At 49.3% G+C, this 21841-nt stretch overlaps 1 protein-coding gene across 7 annotated transcripts in view; it reads left to right on the top strand.

Annotated features, from left to right (window-relative positions):
- Positions 1 to 20854: 20854 nt before the first annotated feature.
- Positions 20855 to 21841, top strand: part of UROC1 (urocanate hydratase 1) — a 42752-nt gene continuing 41765 nt past the window's right edge. For 6 of the 7 annotated variants that reach the window (XR_004624805.1, XM_019803652.2, XM_019803650.2 and 3 more), the window contains exon 1: positions 20855 to 20999. Coding sequence is in view for 5 of the 7 variants with exons in the window: in XM_019803652.2 (XP_019659211.1) it covers positions 20874 to 20999 (126 nt within the window). In the remaining 2 variants the exon portion in view is untranslated. Of the gene's footprint in view, positions 21000 to 21555; positions 21693 to 21841 lie in introns of those variants that run through there. The other variant, XM_034658885.1, reaches the window with a different exon arrangement.

A 21841-nucleotide genomic window follows, 5' to 3' on the forward strand; every position in this document is an offset into this window, starting at 1 on the left:
TTTCTGCTTCAAAGGACACCATCAAGAAGGTGAAAAGACAACACACCAACTTGGAGAAAATATTTTCAAATCATATATCTGATAAGGGACTAGTATCCAGAATATATAAAGAATGCCTACAACCAAATGATAAAAGACATAGCCCAACTTTTCAAGTAGGCAAAGGATATGAATGGACATTTCTCCAATAATATACAAATTGCCAGTAACAGATAAAAAGATGCTCAGCATCACTAGCTGTTAGGAAAATTCAAATCAAAACCTCAGTAAGACACAACTTGCACCCACTAAGATGGCTGTAACAAAATAAGACAAAAACGTGTTGGTGAGGAGGTAGAGAAATTGGAACCCTTATACTTTGATGGTGGGAATGTAAAATAGAGATATTTTGCCACAGTAAACAGTTTGGCAATTCCTTAAAAGCTAAGCCTGGGTGATTCTGGAAAGACAGACTAGGAGCACCAAGAATCTGTCTCCCCACCTAGGCAACAATTGTACTAGCAGAATCTATCTGATACATCAGATAGACTTGGAATTCGGGAGTCCACTGAAGGCTTGCAACTTCCATGGGAAGGCTTAGGTAAATGGTGGTAAATTTCAGTCAGTTTCAGCTCTTAGCACAGGGGCAGCTATCCATCCCCCACCCCAGCCACGTGGCAGGCAGCTGTGCATGTATTCTTAGAGCAGCTTACAGCATGCAAGAGCCAGAGTGGGCAAAAAGGATCCTGTTCTCCAAATATCTGAGATCTGTGCTTTGATCAGTTGTACCTCCCCACATTGTTGCAAGCCCCTCCCCCTCCACATAAAGTGACTTCCAGGAGACTTAAAGAGATGGTTTCCTTTTCTCCACCCTTCATTTTTCTCTTTTCTCTTTTTTGGAGCCAGACATTAAATACTAAAACATTCAAAACAACTGCATAGGTGGGGAAAATTAGAAACTGTGAATGTCCAATGAGAGGCACAGAAAAGACCTAAGAAGGCCTTAAATTTATACCTCGGGCTGAACCTCAGCATGGAGATACGCTACAACAATCAGAAAAACAAAAACAGAAACTAAAAACAGCAATCACTGAGAAAGAGAATCTGATTTCCAGAGCTACATTATTAGATTCAAATGTCCAGTGTTCAACAAAAAAATTATAAGTCATACAAAGAAACAGCACAAGTATGGCCCTTTCAAATGAAGAAACCTGTATAAATTCAAAATACAATGTATAATTTTAGGATGTTCAATGTAATCCCCATGGTATCCACAAAGGAAATAAGAAAGGAATTTAAACATTTTACTACAAAAAATAAATTGACTAGGCACTAAAGTAGACAGTAATACAGGAAATGAGGGATGAAAAAAATTATAAGGCATAGAATGACAGATGTTCCTCTTTATCAGTAATTAAATGTCAGTGGATTAAACTCTTCAGTCAAAATGCAGAAATTGGCAGAACGGATAAAAATATCTGACCCAACTCTATACGCTGTCGACAAGAGACTCAATTGAGATCCAGTGACACAAACTGGTTGAAAGCGAAAGGATGGAAAAAGATATTCCAAGCAAATAATAACAAAATAGAGCAAAGGTGACTATATTAATATCAGACAAAATAGACTTTGAATCAAAAAAGTTTACAGGAGACAAAGAAGGACTTTATATACAAATAAGAGTTTCAATACAGCAAGAAGATAGAACAATTATAAACATTTACTTACCAAAACATCAAAGCATATGAAACAAAAATTGACAGAATCGGAGGGAGAAGTAGACAGTTCTATAGTAATAGTTGGAGATTTCAGTACACCACTCATAATAATGAATTGAGCAACCAGAGAGAAGATGAGGAGGGAAACGGGGACTTACATATCACAATAAACCAACTAGATCTAATAGACACATACAAAACACTCTATGCAACAACAACAGCATACACATTCTTCTCTAATGCATATGGAACATTTCCCAGGACAGTCTATATGTTAGACCACAAAATAAGTCATGACAGATTTTAAAAGATATATATCATACATATTATATGTTCTCTGACCAAAGCAGGGTGAAGTCAGAATCAATAACAGAAGGAAAACTGGAAAATTCACAAATTTATAGACATCAAAGAACACACTTTTAAAATACCAGTGGATTAAAGAAATCACAAGGGAAACTAGAAAATACTTGGAGACAAACAGAAATGAAAACAACATACCAAACTTATGGGATGCAGTGAAAGTGCTTAGGAGAAAACTTATAGTATATATGCTTACATTAAAAAACAAGAAAGATCTCAAATTAGCAACCTAACTTTACAACTTAAGGAACTAGAAAAAGAAAAAACAAACCCAAAACTGGAAGAAAGAAGGAAATAATAAAGATTAGAATAGAGATAAATGAAATAGAGAATAGAAAAATAGGGAAAATCAATAAAACCAAACATTGGTTCTTTAGAAAGATCTACAAATTGAATAACCTTTAGCTAGATGGACCAAGAAAAAAAGAAGATACAGCTTACTAAAATCAGAAATGAAAGTGGGACATTACTAGTGACTACGGAAATTAAAAAAAAAAACAAAACACAAGAGAATACTCTGAACAACTGTATGCCAAAAAATTGGATGACCTAGATGAAATAGACAAATTTCTAAAAACACAAAATGTATTAAGACTAAATCATGCAGTAGTTAGAAAATCTGAAAGAACCTGTAGCTAGTAAGGAGATCGAATCAGTAATCAAAAACTTCCTGAAAATAAAAGCCATGGACTTGAGGGCTTCACTGCTATAGTCTATCAAACATATAAAAAAGAGCTAATGCAAGTCCTTCTCAAACTTTTCAAAAACTAAAGAGGAGGGAACACTTCCTAACCCATTCTGTGTGGCCAGTATGACTCTTGATTGGGGGGGAAAAGCCAGACAAAGGCACTACAAGAAACAAAAACTACAGACCAGTATCCCTTATGAATATTGATGCAAAAATCCTCCACAAAATACAGAAAACGGAATTGAACAGCACATTAAAAAAGATTATGCATCACAATCAAGTGGGATTTATTCCTAGAATGCAAGGATAATTTAACGTACAAACACCAATTCCTACAGTACATCACATTAAGAGAATGAAGGGGAAAAACACGATCACCTCACTTGACACAGACAAAGTATTTGACAAAATCCAACATACTTTCATGATAAAAAAAAAAAAACACCACTCAAAACACAAGGAATAGAAGGAAAGTACCACAACACAATATAAACCATTTTTGAAAACCCCACAGTGAACATCATATTCAACAGTGAAAACTAAAAGCTTTTCCTCTATATCAGGAATAAGGCAAGGATGCCCATTTTTGCCACTTCTATTCAACACAATACTAGAAGTTCTAGTCAGAGCAATTAGACAAGAAAAAGAAAGAAAAGGTATCCAAACCGGAAGGAAGTAATAAAATTACCTCTGTTTGCAGAATTACCTCTTATATGCAGAAAACCTTACAGATTCCACACACAATAACTGTTAGAAATAATAAATGAGTTCACCAAAGTAGCAGGATACAAAGTCAATACACAAATTCAGTTGCATTTCCATACATAAACAAAGAATGGTATGAAAAGTACAAAAACAATTCCATTTACAATAGTGTAAAAAAGAAGAAAATACTTAGGAATTACTTAACCAAGGAGGAGAAAGACTTGTACAGTGAAAACTACAAAACACTGCTGAAATAAATTAAAGAAGACACAAAGAAATGGAAACATGTCCCATGTTCATGGATTGGAAAACTTAATATCGTTAAAATGTCAGTACTACCCAAAACGATCTACAGATTCAACGCAATCTGTCAAAATTCCAATGACATTTTTTTGCAGAGATAGAAAAACCCATTCTAAAATTCATATGGGACCCCAAATAGCCAGAAAATATCTTGAAAAAGTAGAACAAAACTGGAGGATTCACACTTCCTAATTTCAAAACTAACTACAAAGCTATAGTAACAAAACCATGGTGTAAGGACAAACATATACATCAATAGAATAGAATAGAGAGCCCAGAAATAAACCCTTACATACATGGTCAAATGATTTTGACGACTCAAAGGGGAAAGGACACTCCTTTCAACAAATGGTGCTGGGAAGACTGGATATTCACATGGAAAAGAATGAAGTTGGACCCTCACACCATATACAGAATTTAACTCAGATGGATCAAAGACCTACACATAAGACCTAAAACAATAATACTCTCAGAAGAAAACATAAGACAAAAGCTTCATGACATCGGATTTGGTAATGGTTTCTTGGGTATGACCAAAGGTGCAGGTAACAAGAGAAAAAATAGGTCAATTGAACTTGATGGAAATTTAAAAACTTTGTGCACCTGTAGTATCCAATATCTATAAAGAACTTATCAAACTCAACACCCAAAGACCAAATAACCCAGTTAAGAAATGAGCAGAAAACATGAACAGACATTTCTCCAAAGAAGACCTACAAATGGCCAACAGACATATGAAAAAATGCTCAACATCACTCGGCATCAGGAAAATACAAATCAAAACCACAATGAGATACCACCTCACACCAGTCAGAATGACTAAAATTAACAAGAATGGCAACAACAAATGTTGGCAAGGATGAGGAGAAAGGGGAACCCTCTTACACAGTTGATGGGAATGCAAGCTGGTACAGCCACTCTGGAAAACAGTATGGAGCTTTCTCAAGAAGTTAAAAATAGAGCTATCCTATGACCCAGCAATTGCACTACTAGGTATTTATCCAAAAGATACAAACATAGTGATCCAAAGGGGCACCTGCACCCCAATGTTTATAACAACAACGTCCACAATAGCCAAACTACAGAAAGAGCCCAGATGTCCATTGACAGATGAATGGATAAAGAAGATGTGAGCTTATATATGAAATCTTGCCATTTGGAATGATGTGGATGGAACTAGAAGGTATTATGCTAAGCAAAATAAGTCAATCAAAGAAAGACAATTATATGATTTCACTCATATGTGGAATTCAAGAAACAAAACAGGATCATAAGGGAAGGGAAGGAAAAATAAAATAAGATGAAATCAGAGAGGAGACAAACCATACGAGACTCTTAATTCTAGGAAACAAACTGAGGGTTGCTGGAGGGAAGGTGGGTGGGGGGATGGAGTAACTAGGTGATGGGCGTTAAGGGGGGCACATAATGTAATGAGCATGGGGTGTTATATACAACTGATAAATCACTGAATTCTACCTCTGAAACTAATAATACACCATATGTGAATTAATTTAAATTAAATTAAAAAAAATTTTGTGCACCCAAAGACAACACACAGAATGAGAGAAAATATTTATAAATTATGTATCTGATAGGGGATATATAGAGAGCTCCTAAAATTCAACAACAGCAAAAAATAAAGTGAAGAAAGGGCAAAGGACTTGAATAGCATTTCTCCAAAGAAGATAGACAAATGACCAATAAGCACATATAAAGATGGTCAACATCACTAATCATTGGGTAAATGCAAATCAAAATGATGAGATATCACCTCACACCCATTATTAAGGTTACTATCAAAAAAAAAAAAAGAGAGAGAGAGAGAACAAGTGTTGTTGACGTGGAGAAACTGGAACCCTGTGCACTGTTGGTGGGGAGATGACATGGGGCAGCTGCTATGAAAACAGCATGGAGGCTCCACAGACAATTAAACGTGGAATTACCATATGACCCAGCAATTCCACTTCTGGGTACATACCCAAGATTGCTGAAAAAGCAGGGCATCTAAGAGATACTTGCACACCCACGTTCACAGCAGCATTATTCACAACAGCTAGAACGTGGAAGCAACCCAAGAGTCCATCGGGATGAACGGATAAGCAACATGGGGTCCATTCATACAGTGGGTATCAGTCAGCCTGGAAAGGAAAGGAGACTCTGACACACACTGCAACATGGATGAGCCCTGAGGAGGTGATGCTGAGCGAAGAAGCTGGTCACAAAAGGACCAATCATGAATGATTCCGCTCGCAGAGTACCAGGACTTGTAAAAACCAGTGAGCTAGAGAGCAGGTGATGGTCACCAGGGTGCGGAGGAGAGAACAGGGAGTCATTTAACAGGGGCAGAGTCTCAGTTTTACAAGACGAAAAGAGCTCTGGAGAGGACGGCCACACAACACTGTGAATACATCGGTATCACTGAACTGTACACTTACAAATGATGAAGACGGCAAAATTTATCTTACGTGTATTTTACCACAATAACAAAAATTGGGGGGGTGGAAATGTTAAGCATAGAATTAGCCTATGACCCAGTAATCCCACTCCTAGGTACATACCCAGAAGAACTGAAAACACGTTCACACAAAAACTTATGCATAAATGTTCCCATCAGCATTATATTTAATAACCCAAACTTCAAATGTCCATCAGCAGACGAATGGTTAAATACTGTGGTACATCCATACATATTCATCCATAAAAGGAACGGAGTACTGACCCTGGCCTCGACATGGCTGGACCTCGAACTTTACACTCAGTGAGAGAAACCAAACTCCAAAGGTCACATATTGTTTGATGCCATTTACATGAAGCATCCAAAATAGGCAAATCCATAGAGCCAGAAAATAGGGGTTGCCCAGGGCTGGGGGACATGGCGGGGGAATCACTGGGAACATGGGGAGCGACTGCTAATGGCTAATATTCTGGAATTATAGAGAGGTCATGTTGCACAATTTTTAAATACACTAAAAACCACTGAATGTGTACGTTAAGTGAATTTTATGGAATGAGAATTAGATCTCAATGAAAATAAATAAAAATACCGATCATAAAATAAGAATATATGCAAGGACATTTTATATAAATCTAGCTTACAAATTTAGTCAATGGCTATCATAATATATTCCTGAATTCATAAGACTATTGCTTATTCATAAGAAGAATATCTTCAAGAATTCAGGATCATACGAAAAAAGAATATATTCATAAGATGAATGAACATTTCTATGACCTTAGGCTTTCAGCAAAATGAAGAGTCTTCAAACTGCTGCCAAGAATACGTTCATCGAAAAGATTCAAGTGTTTTCTTTAAGACGTGTTTTTGACGAAGAAATAAACTTGGAAAATTTGATTAACTGAAAATTAGATTAACTGTTGGCAAATTGACCATGAGTAGTGGTTCTCAAATTTTAGCATGCGTGGATGAAACACAGATTACCTGGCCCCACACACAGAGGTTTTAGCCCAGTAGTGCTGGAGTGGGGCCCAGGAATCTGCATTTCTAGCAGCTCCCAGCTCATGCTGATGCTGCTGGCCCAGGAGCACACTTTGAGAACCGCTGTATTAGAGCCATGCCTGACAGACGCTGGTTGAAGGAATGAATAAACGACAGCAGGATTGGCCTCGCCTTGGCTTCCAGAACCTTCTGTGTGCATCTGAAGCCCACTGCCCAGGGCCTCCTGGCATGCCTCTGGCAGCCTCAGGCATCCTCCACTCCAGTGTCCTGGGAACAAGGCCTGGGCTCTTCTGTAGCCAAGGTGCGGGGAGAAGGTGAGGCCCTCAGGGCCTACCTGTATATTGGGATTCATCAGTGGTCCTATGACTGGAACCTCGGTCTCCTGGCAGCTGGACACATCCCAGCAACTCCAGTGTCATGGACAATGAGCTGACCAGAGGCAGCAGCAATGCTGGCTGGCCCCTCCAAGTGCAGTGGAGGCCCCAGGCTCGGGCTGGCAGGGTAGCCGCTGCCGCTGGCCTAAGGGTAGCAGCAGCCAGCAGGAGATGTTGGGTCACGTGAGCACAGCACCACTCACAGCGGGGAGGAGAGGCGCCCTCCTCACCATTCTGCACATGTGTTACCTGTGGCTCAAGTTCCTTTCAGAGCCACAGCTTGGGTTTGCGGAAGGGCTGGTTCCCACCAGGGTGTCAGAGGACGTGCCCTAGGGACAGTGAAGCCCACCTAGGCCCATGTCTACCCCAAGCCTCACAGCTCAGAGGGAGGCACCCAGACTTCGGAAACACTAACCCTTGTGCAGGGACTCACTTCCGGCTCAGGCTACGGCCTGCAGAAAAGTGGGTCCCATACCAGACCTCAGAGGCCAGTGGGTGGAGGGTCAGAAGGAACAGGGACTGGAGGGAGGCCCTATTTATAGAGTAGCTGTGGCCAGTGATTATAGGGCTGGGCCACCCCACTCACCCCACCCCTTCCCGCCACACAGATCAGAAAAACCTACAGTCTAGTGGGATGGGCAGGCTGGCCATGGAGGGGGACAGATGGGTCTAGGAGGGCCGGAAGGGGATTGCCTTGAAGATCCCTGCATCCAGTCCCCCACTCTGGAAAGCTCTGGGGGCAGGGTGGCCACAAACAGGGCCACACTGAGGCATCCCCCAAACTCCACTCTGGTTGCCCCAAGCCTCTCTTGGCCTGTGTCCTCCACCCCACAGCCCCTCCACGAGGCTTCAGGTCCCAGGCTCCCTGCCAAGGGCACCATGGAGCAGACAAGCCAGCGAGAGCCACGCAGCAGGCCTGGTCTCACAGCCAGGGAGGTTCTGGGTCAGCCCAGGGCAGCCACAGGCAAACCCGCAATGGAGTTCTGCTTTGAAAAAGGAAACAAAAATAGCAGAAGGTTATGGAGGGGGTGGGAAGAGGGTGGTGGAAGGGAGGTGGGAGGGACTAGGGGGTGCCAGAGATGCAGACAGAAAGTGACAGAGCTACACACAGTGACAGGGACAGAGACTGGCAGAAGGAGAAACAGATCACAGTAGTGAAACAGCTGGAGTTTTGAAATAGCTCATAATGAACCAGCTGGGGTTGAAGGGGAGGAAGCAGTGCAGGGTGAGCTGCCCACAGTCTGGGAAAGCCCAGTGCTCATGCCCGGAGGGCTCCAGGCCATGGAAACCATGCAGCCTCAGCCTCATGAGCAGACCACAGCCCCAGTCCAGTAGACTAGTGCAAAGACCAACCCAACACCGTGCAGTGCCCACGGGGGGTGGGCAGGAAGCCCCTAAGAGAGCATGGCAGCTGGCAAAGGAGGCAGCGCTTTGGCAGGGTCAGGGGAGCCAGGGAAGAAGCACCTGGGGCACAGCCCTGGGGTCAGCCAGCACCTGGCATGTGCTCGGTGCTTTGCACACATTGACACATTTACTCCTATCAGGTAGAAACTATTATCTGCATTTGACAGATGGGGAAACTAAGGCTCAAAGAGAAAAAGAAACATGCCTGAGGCCTCAGAGCAAGTAAAGCCCAGAAACAGGATTTGACTGCTAGCCACTGCACGTGTATGCATTAGAGGGCACATCTCTCGGGCACCCATTCTGCGTAGCACACAGCCCCGCCCATCCTCACGAAACCTACAGGTAATTGGGCGAACCGCCACACAAGGAAACTGAAAGCAGAAACCCACTAAATGGCCCTTCGCACACCCACCCCTCAGGAGAGGCGTTGGCTGCCCCTTGGAGCCAAGCAGGGTGCAAGTAGTTCTGTGGGCCATTTGAAACTTCACCATTTGGGGGGAAATACGGTTTGGTGATTCCCACTCCAGCAAGCAAAGATTACAACATGTGGTTTCTGGTTAATAAGTTCTAGCTAGGCACAGTGTTGCAAGACCAGACAGGCAGGGACAGCCAGGCCCAAACAGCACTGGCAGCCCCCAGGGACCTTGCTGGGGGTGGGGGAGGGAGGGTTCCCCCCCCCATTCAGTTCCCTGGGTGACCTGGGACTTCAGGCCTGACCTGCATGTCCCCGGGTCAGGGACATTCCCTCTGGTAATCAGGCCCATGGAGGAACACATTAACAAGCCCTTCACAAATAAGAAAAAATTCTACTTGTTTTTTTCCCCCGAAGAGAAGTAGAGCTCTCTCCACTTGCATTTAAAATTCAAACTCTATTTGCTGAACTCCACAAACCACCTGGAATGGAACCCCTGATCTGGCCAGATCATTCTTGGGTATAGTCTTATCACCTCTGCCTGCAGAATGATCAGGAACTGCCCCTGCCCCCCACCCCTGACCTCCTGCATGGTAGTCAGCTCAGGGCAGCAAGCCCCATTGGCTCTGTCCAGGACAATCACTGCAGTCTCCTTATCCAGCTTATTTCTCCTCCTTCTCCGTTGGTGATCTTAAAACCTACATGGCTTCCTACTGGCTAACAATAAATTCCTGTTCCTTTCCACAGCCCCTCCTGGTGCACCCCCCTTCACCCCACTCCCAGCTCCAGTCACACTGGTCATTCTGCCAAGCAATGAATACATTCGTTGAGTTCCCACCTCAGGGCCTTTGCACTGTTCCTTGGCTGGGACGCTCCCCCAGGAACCCTTATACTTTATAGAGTAAATACTTCATGTTCAGATTTCAACTCAGAAGTCCCCTCTGGAAAGAGGGTGTCTCCAGTGAGACGCATGCCACACCAGGATCTTTCCATCTCTCCTTTTAATTTATTCATGGCATTTATTACTGCTGAAATTATGTGGTTTATATATGGGTTGATGTCTGGCTGCCTCTCTGGAAGGTCAGCTCTGTAAGAAGGGGACTGTCTTGTTTTCTTGTGATCCCTGTACCTCAACTACTGTCAGTGAATATTTATTTAAAGATTGATAGCCCTTTATGGCCTTAGGGAGAGTACCCCAACTCCTGGCCTGCCATTCAAGGCCACCCATGACTGCCCAGATGTGGGCAGTACCTTTCTGGCTTCCACCCTACCACATCTTCTCATGAACCCAGAGCTCTGCCCCCAGCAGGCCTTTTCACTCCATGCTTTTGTCTGTGCCATTCCCTCTGCCCAAAATTCCCTTTCTTCATTTTCTCACCTGGTGAACTCCTATGCAGCCTTCAAAGCCCAACCCAAATACCCCTGCCCTGTAGAGTAGAAAGCATAAGGGTTAGGGATTTAAATCCTGGCCTGCACACTTCCTAGCTGGGTGACCTTAAGTCGCTTCCCTTCTCCTGATCTTAGTCTCTTTCTCTGCAAATGGCATTACTAATGCCCACTCTAGTGAGCGACCACCTTGCCAGCTGGCCTTTTCTCATGGCACTCTCCGGAGGCCTGGAAGGCGCCTCCGAGCCCTGGGCACTCTGGCAGTGTCTGACAACGGACAGCAGTGTGGTGAGCATCTATTTATTTGGCTGCCGGCCGCCACTCCCCCTCCTTGGGCTAGTCCACTTGATCTCCCTCCAGGAACGAACCTGCTTACCTACGGCGCACATGGTTCCGATAGGTGTCCTTCTCCCATAAGTGCTGGGTTAGGCATGTGACCAGGCCTAGCCAATCACAGCATTCCATTCCCTTCTGCCACAGCAGTTGGCTCAGAGGTGGCCACCATGTGACCCAATTCTGGCCAATGAGACACATTCTTGAGATTCTGCCTGGAATTATCTGTAAAAGAGCCCTCCCTTTGGAGTGAGGGAGCTAAAAGGCCACAATAGAGAAAAGCCAAACCTAGAACTGGAGACATGGTTTCAGCTCCTGGATCCACCCACTCCTAAAGGCAGCCACATCTGGCTTAAGTGGGCCTGAGCTGAGATGCCCTCACTGAGACACTGTCCTCTGAGACATTTCTTTACTCACCTGTGTGGGACCAGGGGCCAGGACTGAGAAAGGAGTCATAGCATGCAGAGTCAGGCACTGGGGCCCCACTGTGCAAGGGAGATGAGGGAGAATCTATGGGATGGGGTCCTGCAGGGGGCTCAGTGGGAAGCAGGGGGCAAGCTGCCTGTTCTGGCCTCCTCTAGCTACCCCTGCAAAGATTCCTGGCTTCTGTGCTGAGGGGCTGCTGCTGGGTCCTAGAGGGGCCCTGCTCAGCTCCAAGGCCAGGCCTATGTCCGTCCTCACTGGTCCACCTCAGCCCTGGCACCCCATCTCCCCAGTTGTTATTGGGCATTTCTGCATTTATTCTGCATGGAACCAAAATACTGGTTTTTCATTAAATGCAATGGTTGCTTCTAGGGCCACTAGGCTGCCTGACTGCAGGGGCACCCTGACTATCTGGGACCCTGCATTCAATCTGTACAGTTGTCTCTGTGGCCTGAGTCCCCAGGTATTGTGATGCCAGAGAAGGAAGGGGATGGAGAGGGAGGAGAAGAGAGAACCAAGGTCCCCACCTGAGTTTCCTGGGTCCTTCCCCACCTGGAGACCTTCCAGGAAGGATGGTAGGGGAGAAGATCTCTGTTAACACACATCACCCTTGGAGCTCGGACAGGAAGCACTGGACCCCAAGAAAAGGGGGAGGAAAGGAGGGTTGCAGTCCAGCCTGGAAGGAAGGGATGGGCTCCCCTGGGAATAAGTCCCCCCCGCCATCTCTTCCACATTCTCCCTTCCCTGCCCCAATCCAGGTCCCCTGAAAGTGGACAGAGACTTCCAACCTCAGGAAAGATACTCAACTCCTGCAAACCTAGGAAAGGGATGGGGCCCCTCCCAATGCCACCCCCATGAACCAGCAGGTAGGGGATTTAATGTGGCGGCATGGAGACTCCCCCTGAGTGTTCCTTTGGGGACAGAGATGCACACTGGCGATTTGGATTTTTAATATTAAAAATGTAAGGTTTGCAAGGGCAGGGATATTAGTAAGTTTTGCTCCCAGCCCTAGAAAGGCACCTCGCATACGTGCCCAGCAAGTATGTGGTCGACAGGATTACATCGCCATGCCCAGGCTGGGACACAGAGGAAGCAAAGGGTAGAAGGGGACAAGAGGTGACAGCGGAGCTGCCCCTGGGAGCCCGGGGCAAGAGTGGGTGTTGAGGGCAGCGGTATCCTCGGCAGCTGTCCTACCTGGCCCCCAGCATCTTCCTCATCTCCAGGACCCTAGGCACTAGGTCAGCATTGGTGGAATCCTGGGGGCCGAGGGGTGTCGGGGTGGGCTGCTCCAGGCTTCCCCACTAATAGGTGGACATCAGAGGCCCCAGGCCTATAGTAAAGCCTTTCAGGGGTCCCCTGCCCCACGTGTGGCAACACCTTCTGCTTTGGAGAAGGGAACCGTGCCAGACCCGCCTGCCTGGAGTAAGACGGTGACATTCCTCTTGTGCCCTGGAGCCCTATTCCTAGGCCAGAGGCCCCCCAGCCCTTTCCAACTTGGAACAGAGCCTCAAGGACACGCTCTGAGATGCTGAAGGCCCTACTGAGGCCATTTTCAGAGTCCCTGGACAGCAGGATCCCCCTCCAGCTGGACGGTTGGCAGAAGGCCTTTCCACCCAGCTGTCTCCCCTTGGCGCCTGCCAGGTGCTGTGGGCCCAGCCTTAGCACACCCTCACCCGCTTCGGAGGTCAGGGGCTTTAGCTCGCGGCTCAGGGGGAACAGGAGCTGGCAGAGGAGGTTGGGTAGGTTGGTCTGATTCACCTTCTTTTGTCACAGCCAAGCTATTCATGTGGCAGGGAAGCCAAGCGGGGCATGAGGCCTAGGCAAAGACTAGGAAGGGGGAGCACAAGTCCCTCTCTCTAGCTCCTGCTATCCTGGGTTTTGCAGGAGAGGGTCAAAAGGAACAAAGTGCAGAGGGTGACCAGTACCTTGGTTCCTTTCTCTTCTTGCAAACCTGGGGAGAGAAGGTAGCAGGAGAGCTGCGTCCAGGCAGGGGAGACACATACAACCCCAGAGACACAGACACACAGATGCCTACCCGAGCGTACCTGCCCCTCTCTAGATACCCCCCAGACACACAGCCCACACACCAGGGCCCAGATGCTCTAGCCTTTTCTCTCTCTCGCACCCCACCCCAGGGGCTGAGCCCTGGGGGCTGGGAGTCCAGGTCCTGAGTAAACATTTGTCTGTGAATGACTGGGTGGACAGAGACTGTCATGGTCACAGACCGTAGGACCACAGCCCACACTGTGCTAGGGGACACTCCATTCAGCTGGGACACAGGAGCCCCTGCCATGGACCAGGAGCACCACTCCCAGATGGTCAGCCTGCTCACGGAAAGGGGGTGGTGGTAGAAAGACCACAGCTCCCTTCCATGGGCTTGGAGAGGTGTCCAGGTCTGGGGGGCTGAGTCCAGACATGAGCGAAATGGTGTGAGTGGCAGGGTGACTGGGCATAGGTGAACACTAGGGAGCCTCTCCAAGCCCTATTCACCTGGACCCCAGCTAAACCCTGGCCTCCAGCCTAGAGGCAGGCATGGGGATTTGAGGGAAAGCAGAAGGAAGCCTCTCACCCCAAGATGAAGGGAGCACAGTGCCACCCCTAATCACGACCCCTCATAACCCCTAATCACGACCCGCCACTTTCTGTCTGCTGTCTCATTTAACTTCACCTCCCCAGAAGCTCCCTAAAGAAGAACTTGAGCACTCCATGTGATAGATGGGAGTACTGAGGACCTGGGAGGAGAGGGAATAGGTTATCTAGCAAGTAAGGCTGTGGACTGACCCTTATCCACTAATCTAGACCCAGCCAGGTAGCCAGGTGGTGAGTGCCCCCCCAAAAACAGATTCCTCAACCTCATCTCTTGGGCCACCTTGACCCCATTGCCCACAGTCCCTGCCCGCCCTGGGGTGTGGTTATTTACTCCCTGGGACCCTGTCTGGGAGTCCCCAAAGATAGAATTCTGAGACTTTCACAGAGCCCACACAGGGTGGGGGAGGAGAGTGGAGACCTCCCCCCTCCCGGTCCCTGCCCCCTACCCCAACACGCTCACACCTGGGAAAGGCAAACAGAGCCAGAGATGTGAACACACTGCTGACTGGGCATCTCAACCCCCAGGCAGACTGCGTAGCCTGCAGGCTAGCCATCCACACCTGTCCCTCAATCTCTCTGCCTCAGTTTCCCACTTTGTGAAATGGGGAGGAGATTAAGTGGATTAAGACCTAGCACACGGCTGGCCGAGAGCGGCTACTACGCACTGCGGAGTCCTGACTAGCTGCCTCAGTTTCCCCAACCAGACCATGCAGTGGGTGCAAAGGAGCCCTAAGTCCTTCCCGGTGTGAACTTCGGGGCGGAGCAGGGCGCTCCAGGCACAGAGAGACCACCTTCAGGACCAGGCAGCGTCAAACTTCCCCAACCCACCCAAGCTTATACCAAGGGGCTTCGGGGCGCTAAGAGGTGTGGGGGCAAGGTAAATGAAGCTGCCTTCCTGGGTGGGCCAAACGCCCTCTGCCACCCACAACTGACTCGGGTCCCCGGGCACAGGCTGTGAGGCCCAAAACAATCACGTCTCCTGGGCATTGAGAGCCCAACTCTCGAGGGGCGCAACACTCTTGCAGGGAGGTGGAGCATGGACGCGGGCGCCTAGAGCCTTTCTGGGGCCACCCCCCCCACCCCCCCACCCCCCAGCTTGGGAGGAGACAGCAGGTGTCCCCGTGGAGGGGCCCGACGGGCACTCACCCGGGCGCAGGGCGCGGGGCGCGGCGCCCAGGAGTAGGAGCGCGGCACCCAGACACGCGGCCGCTAGCGCGCGCCGCCGCCAGCAGCGCCTCCCCATGCTGTGCGGGGCCAGCGGGACTGCAGTCCGCCTTGTTCGGCAGGGGCAGCACTGTCCGGACCTGGACCTGCCCCGGGACCCGCCCCGCCCGCCCGGCGGCGCGTACCAAGGCACGGCGCGGGGGTGCGAGTGCCTGCTCGGGGAGGGGGTGGCTCGGCGGCAGACCGGTGGGGGCTGCGGAGGTGGGCGACGGCAGGTGGCGAGCGTCGCTCGTCCAGCCTCCACGCCCCACACCCCATCAAGGGGGGCAGCAGTCCCGGGTGCGAAGGGTGGAGACTGGCCGGAAAGAGCCCGGTCGCCAGTGAGACTCCTCCCTCTTCAGTTTGCCCTGGGGTACCATCCTCCACCCAAGGCCAAGAAGCCTTGTCATCAAAGTGGCAGATGGTGGGTCGGAAGAGCACTGTACCCTCTTGTGTTTTTGCTGCCCTGCATGCCAGGGGGCCAAGGGCTGGTGTGGGGGAGCACCCTCTGTGCACACGCCCCCCGGATCTTCCATCCCCAGGATCAGGCCTTAGAGTGCCCCTTACTTCGGCCAAGGCCACCCTGGAGCCCTGTTTTCCACAGGTGTCTCCAGGTCGTGCCTGCGTTCTGGCTCCTGCAGGTCCTGGCCGGCTCTGGGAGAAGAGGTGGGAGTCTCAGTTCACGGCCTCCTGGGCGTCAGGGCTGTGGTGCCTCACCCGGTCTGGGCAAGGGATCCGCAGTCCGGGCCAGCACTCAGCTTGCTGAGGACTCCTGTGTGTGAGAGAGGAGAGTGAAGTCCTGCCTTTGAAAGATAAACATCCAGCTAGCCCTGTGGGGTGGGTAGACCAGGAGTCAGGCTAACAGGGAACCAAGGGTGCAGCTGATGCTGTGTGCAGGTGTGTGTGCGCTTGAGTCAACACTTAGCGGTGTGAGCGTGGGATCGGGTGCTGCAGTGAAATAGTTTTAGAGCTGCTCCTGAAAAATCCTGTTCCAAACCCTGCAGGTGCCACTTAACCACTGTGAGATCAGGAAATTTGCCTAACCTCTCTGTGCCCCAATTCCCTGTACAATGGATCAGTCAGTGCCATCGAAATCCTGGATGCTACTGATGAATTAATTTATTTTTACAGTTACTGCCTGTTTCTGGCAAAAGACTGGTTTCTCTTACAGTGGTGATAAAAAAAGTTCCTTCCTATTACATTGAAGTCTTAAAGGTCTATTTAAGGAAACATATTAAGTAAATAATAGCTCTGCTGGCTTAAAGATATGGCTCCAAATGGTGATGATAGGTCTCAGATGGCAGAGAAGTGGGAAACTCAGCTCACAGATAAAACCAGAAGCTCATTATTACGGCTTTCCGGATGACCTGGACAGAGAGCCTTGGGATACATCCAGCTCAGCCCCAATCTGGGCCTCAGGCAGGGCTGCTGCTGCTCCAAGGATTTCCAGTCATCCACATGACCAGTGGGTCCCAAATCTCATCTACACATGCATTCCAGACACTTCCCCCACGCCCCCGCATTCTCTCTAAGGGGTCCCAGCCTCGGGGTCCTTAGGCCAGGAGTCTTGGTCTCCTGGGCTGCCACCTGGTGGCCAAAGTTGAGAACAACGTCCCAGCCTCTATCCCTGCGGAGAAAATTCCTGGAGACCTGATCCCTAGAGGCCCATGGGGGTGCCTCAGGGTGGGGTCTTGGGATGCAGGGGTTGAATATGCCTTGCCAGAGGCCCAGGGCCTCAGTATCTTCCCTAAGAAAACGGCTTCTGCAGCCTCTGTCGTCTCAAAGGGGCTCACCTTCATTCATTTAGCAGATACTGAATTACCCACTCCAGAGGTTGGGGAGAGGGTTCCAGGGGAGAGAACAAGATAGGCTCTTTGCCCTCATGGAATTTATATTATAGAATGGGGAGGGGGTAGAAAACAGGAATAAATATGTAAGATCATGCCAGGTGGAATAAAGCAGGTTAAGGGATGGGAATTACGTATACAGCACATGGGGAGCGAGGGTGGTAGGGGCCGGCCTCGGGGAGGATGTGACACCTGAGCAGATACAAGTCAGGTAAGGAAGAGCCACACAGGTACGTGGAGGAGGACATTTCCAGGCAGAGCACCAGCCCTTGCTGAGGCCCTGATGCGATGTGCCAGTTAACTATTAACTAACAATTTGCCCTAAAATTTAGCAGCTTAAAACAACCATTTAAATTTTGCTCACAAGAAAGGCGATTATCATATGATTTCACTCATTTGTGGAATTTAAGTAACAAAACAGAGGAACATAGGAGAAGGGAGGGGAAAAATAAAGTAAGACAAAATCAGGGAAACAAACCATAATTAACTCTAGGAAACAAACTGAGCACTGCTGGAGGGGAGGAGGGTGGGGGTTGGGGTAACTGGGTGATGGGCGTTAAGGAGGGCACTTGATGTCATGAGCACTGGGTGTTATATGCAACTGATGAATGACTAAACTCTATCTCTGAAACTAATAATACACTATATGTTAATTGATTTCAAATAAAAATTTTTTTAAAAATAAATTTTGCTCACCATTTTGTGGGTCAAGATTTGGGGAAGGGGCTGAACTCAATGGTTCTCACTGGGGGTCTCATTCTACTGCATCAGATGGCAGCTGGGACTGGCCTTCTGGAGGCTGGCTGGGGTTAGCCACCCCTGATGGCTCCCTCATGCGCCAGAGCTCAGCTGGGTGGTTGACCTCAGCACCTCCACCTGGCACGCCCCAGCCTGGGGTCCCGGGGTACTTGGGCTGCTCCACAGAGTTTCAGGCTTCCTTCTGTTGGTTACCCAATAACCACTAAGTTTGGCCCAGACTCAGGAGGCAAGAACATACCCCGGCATCACTTGGAGAAGCACCCAAGCAAGGATTTGCTGGCATGTTTGAAAACCACCCTGGTGTGAACAAGGAGCAGCAAGGAGGCTCTGGGGTCGACAAGAGTGGATGGAGAAGTCAGAGAGGCAGACAGGGAGTCCACAACCCCAGAGTATCCTGGACCACACACGGATTGTTCTAAGCAATCTGCAGCTGTGTTGCTAATCGACTGGAGGTGGCTGGGAGAAGGTGGGGGACCAGGAGAGAGGCTGGGTGCTATCTCTGGGAGAGAAGATGGGCATGGACCAGGGTGGGGTGGTCTCAGGGTCCAGGGTATATTTTCATATTAGAGGGGTTGGGTCAGGGTGGTTCAGGGGAAGGTCCCCACAGTGGCAGAGTGGATGGAGGAAAGGAGGAGAAGCTGGGACCAGGCTGATGGTTCAAGAGACAGAAGTCCTGCCTGGCTCAGGAAGCCAGCCGAATACTGCAGAGATTGGGTCCACTATGGCCTGGACTGGGGGTGCCAGGCAGGCAGGGCTGGGCTATGTGGTGCTGGTCGCCAAGCATTGTTAGGAGGGGAGGCTGGCTAGGACAGAAGCAGCCACTGAGGGCAACCAGAGGGGAAATTGAGGCAGGCACTTGCTGGCTAGAGAGAGGCCACATCAAGTACCAGGGAGGCACATACTGAGCAAAACTGGGTTTGGCTGTAGTGCCTGCCTGCCTTTCTTTACTCCCTATTAGTTTATATTTTTTATTTATTTTGTTTGTCCATGGAGCAAAATTCACAACCGCCAGAGGCTTTTTCAATTGAGGTGAAATTTACATACCATCAAATTAATCATTTTAAAGTGTACAGTTCAGTAGTGTTTAGTACATTGCCAATGTTGAAAGTGCCAGGGTTTTACAGTGAGGTCTCCTTCCCTCCCCAGGTCTTCTAGTGTACACACACACACACACAAACACACACACACACACTTTCTCTTTGTTTTCTGTACTACGTACATTTCTCTGTTGCTTACTTTTTGATACTGGCAACAATTGGAAAACTAACAATACCTTACCAGATGTTTTTTCTGTGACAGGCACTAAGACCTTTACATGTGTTCTCATTTATCCCTTGGACACATTCCATGAGGTAGGTACTATTACTACGTTCATTTTACGAATGAGGGAACTGAAGCACAGGAAGGCTGAGTGGCTTACCCCAAAGACACACAGCTAGTGAGTGGTACAGCCAGTCTGGCATAGGTAACATTCATGGCCGCCTCATCCTTTTACATAGCTTGTATGATGTTTTAAAAATGAAGTTATTTATTTTGCAGTTCTTGTAGACTCAAGTTGTAAGAAACAACCCCGTGTGCCCTGTTCTCCCATTGGTAACATCTTGCAGAACTGCAGCACAGTATCACAACTAGGACATTGACATGGATGAAATCCACCCATCTTGTTCGCCACAGTGTTTAAAACCATATTTTAATTGATTGCAAGCATTTCAAAATGAGATTTCACAAAAACTGATTTCTGGCTTGCCTTGAGCCATCAGAAGATAAGGTCTGCCAGGGAGACTGCAAGAGTGGCCGGAGGGTGTATAGAGCCAGAGCCCTGAGTTCTGTGGGTTCTGATCCTAGCACCACCAGTGACCAGCTGTGTGGCCTTAGAGAGTTCCCACCACCTCTCTCCACCTCAGTGTCCACATCCATAGAATGGGACAGTGAACTCCACAGGGCCAATGAGGGGACAAAGCAAACTGCATCACGTGATATGCTCCGAAGCGTCTGCACTCAGAAGATGTTTGTTGTTCTTTTCCTCCTGCCTCGTGCGACACTGCACTGGGTGCTTACACAACCATCTGTGCCTCCTGCAGCCTGAGCGGTGAATTACCATCCACTTGTGTAGATTGGGACACGGCCCCAGGCCACAGGGCCGGTCAGGAGCTGAGCTGGAATAACACCCAGGTGTGTTGCTTTCCCAGGACCACCAGGATTCTACTGCAGTCACTTCCTGGCTGTGTGAGACTTGGGCCTCAGTTTCCCCATCCGTAGCACAAGGCTGATTAGGGGCACTTTCTTGCAAAGTTGTTAATGAAATTGAGGATGAGAGCCATCTCCAGGTGGGCTCTTCAAAGCTTTGGGAAGGGGATGAAGCAGTGTGTACCTCATTGGGAGTCAAGGAAGGTACACCTGCTGCTGGGAGGGGGGAGCTTCTGCCATGCCCCCCCCCAGGTGGCAGGGAGGAGGGGCACAAGGAGCACTGCCGGCCCTCTGCACAGACCCTGCCTTCTGTGCCAACTTCAGTATCACATGGCTCCCCATCATCAAGATACAAACCCAATGTCACCCGCCTGGGGTAAGACCGTGAAAGCAAACCCCAACATGAGAGCCCCACCAGCTCTCCAAAGCTTGTCCCAGAAAACACAACCCCTCAAGGCCAACCCCCCACTAACAGGAAAAACAGACCCCTATGTAGTCTCCCCTGCATGAAGCCTGCCTCTGCCCAGAGCACCGCCCCCACCTCAGGTCAACACTGCAGGCAGCCAGGCTAGGGGCCAATGACCCAATGACCTACGCATGGCTCCTTCTGCAGACCCTGGGCCCAATGAGGGGCTGGAGGAGGTGGCTGTGGCGCGGGAGGTCCCCGCCCAGCTGGACAATGACTGCCAGGTCTCTGCCTGGCCTCCCCACAGAGCTGGCCTCCGCTTCAGCCTCAGCCAGACATGTCCAGCCTCCAGGCACTATGCTCCGGCCTGCCGCTGCGGCCCCTGCCAGAGAACCGGGGCCGCTGGGCTGGGGTGCCGCACGCACCGGTCAGGACCCCTGGCCTCAGCCCCGCTGAGGAGCAGGTAAGAAGTGGGACCCCATTCTCTCTGGGCATTTTGCCCTCTGGGTGCCCTCTAGGCGGTCTGGGTGGGCATTTCCTATCCCTGCTGTTTCTTCGGGAGCTGCAGCTTCTCAACTCAACCTCCCACCCCTGCCGGCCCGGAGCTCCCGAGGGGGTGTCGATGGAACCGGGGGATCCAATGTGTTCCACACTCGGCCCACCTGCTTCCTCACTCTCTCCCCGACGGCCATCCTTGGGTGCAAGATTAGGTACCCGTTGCCGATGAGGACCCTGAGGCTCAAGGTCACTCAGTGAGGAAGCGGGGGCTCTGTGGCTGCCTCCATCAGAGGAGTGAAAGCGGGGCGAAGTGCCCCAAAAGCACAGCAGCGCGGTGTACCCTCCTGCCCCAGACACGCACACGACTTTGAATCTACATCAGCGCTGGTTTTCTCCTGTGTCCCTCCGCCCAAATCTTGCAGTGAGTCTGCCGCAGCCAGGCTAGAGCCCCAGCGGGGGCGCGAAGGTGCTGGTGAGAACTGGACAGAAGCCAGGTGTCCCCATCGTCGCCCACAGCGCCGAGAGCCCGGCCGGCGACGTCCCGGGACTGGGGGCGCTCCAGCCAGCCTCCCAGCTGACCGTCTGGGAGCGCACTTGTCTCCCTCGTAAGCTGGGGGGTTAATTACACCACGCGGTAGTGAAGGCCCGATGAAATGAAGTAGGTGGCACGGTTATATCAACAGTATTCTCCTTTTCCTTTACTCAGAATTACTAGAGAATTTCAGGAACAGTGTTTGGGGGGGGTAATAGAAAGTATAAGTAAGCACAAACGGTAGAAAAGGAATCTCGCCCAGCCCACCCCAGATA

Source organism: Ailuropoda melanoleuca, chromosome 4 (assembly GCF_002007445.2).
Source record: "Ailuropoda melanoleuca isolate Jingjing chromosome 4, ASM200744v2, whole genome shotgun sequence".
Taxonomy (NCBI): domain Eukaryota; kingdom Metazoa; phylum Chordata; class Mammalia; order Carnivora; family Ursidae; genus Ailuropoda; species Ailuropoda melanoleuca.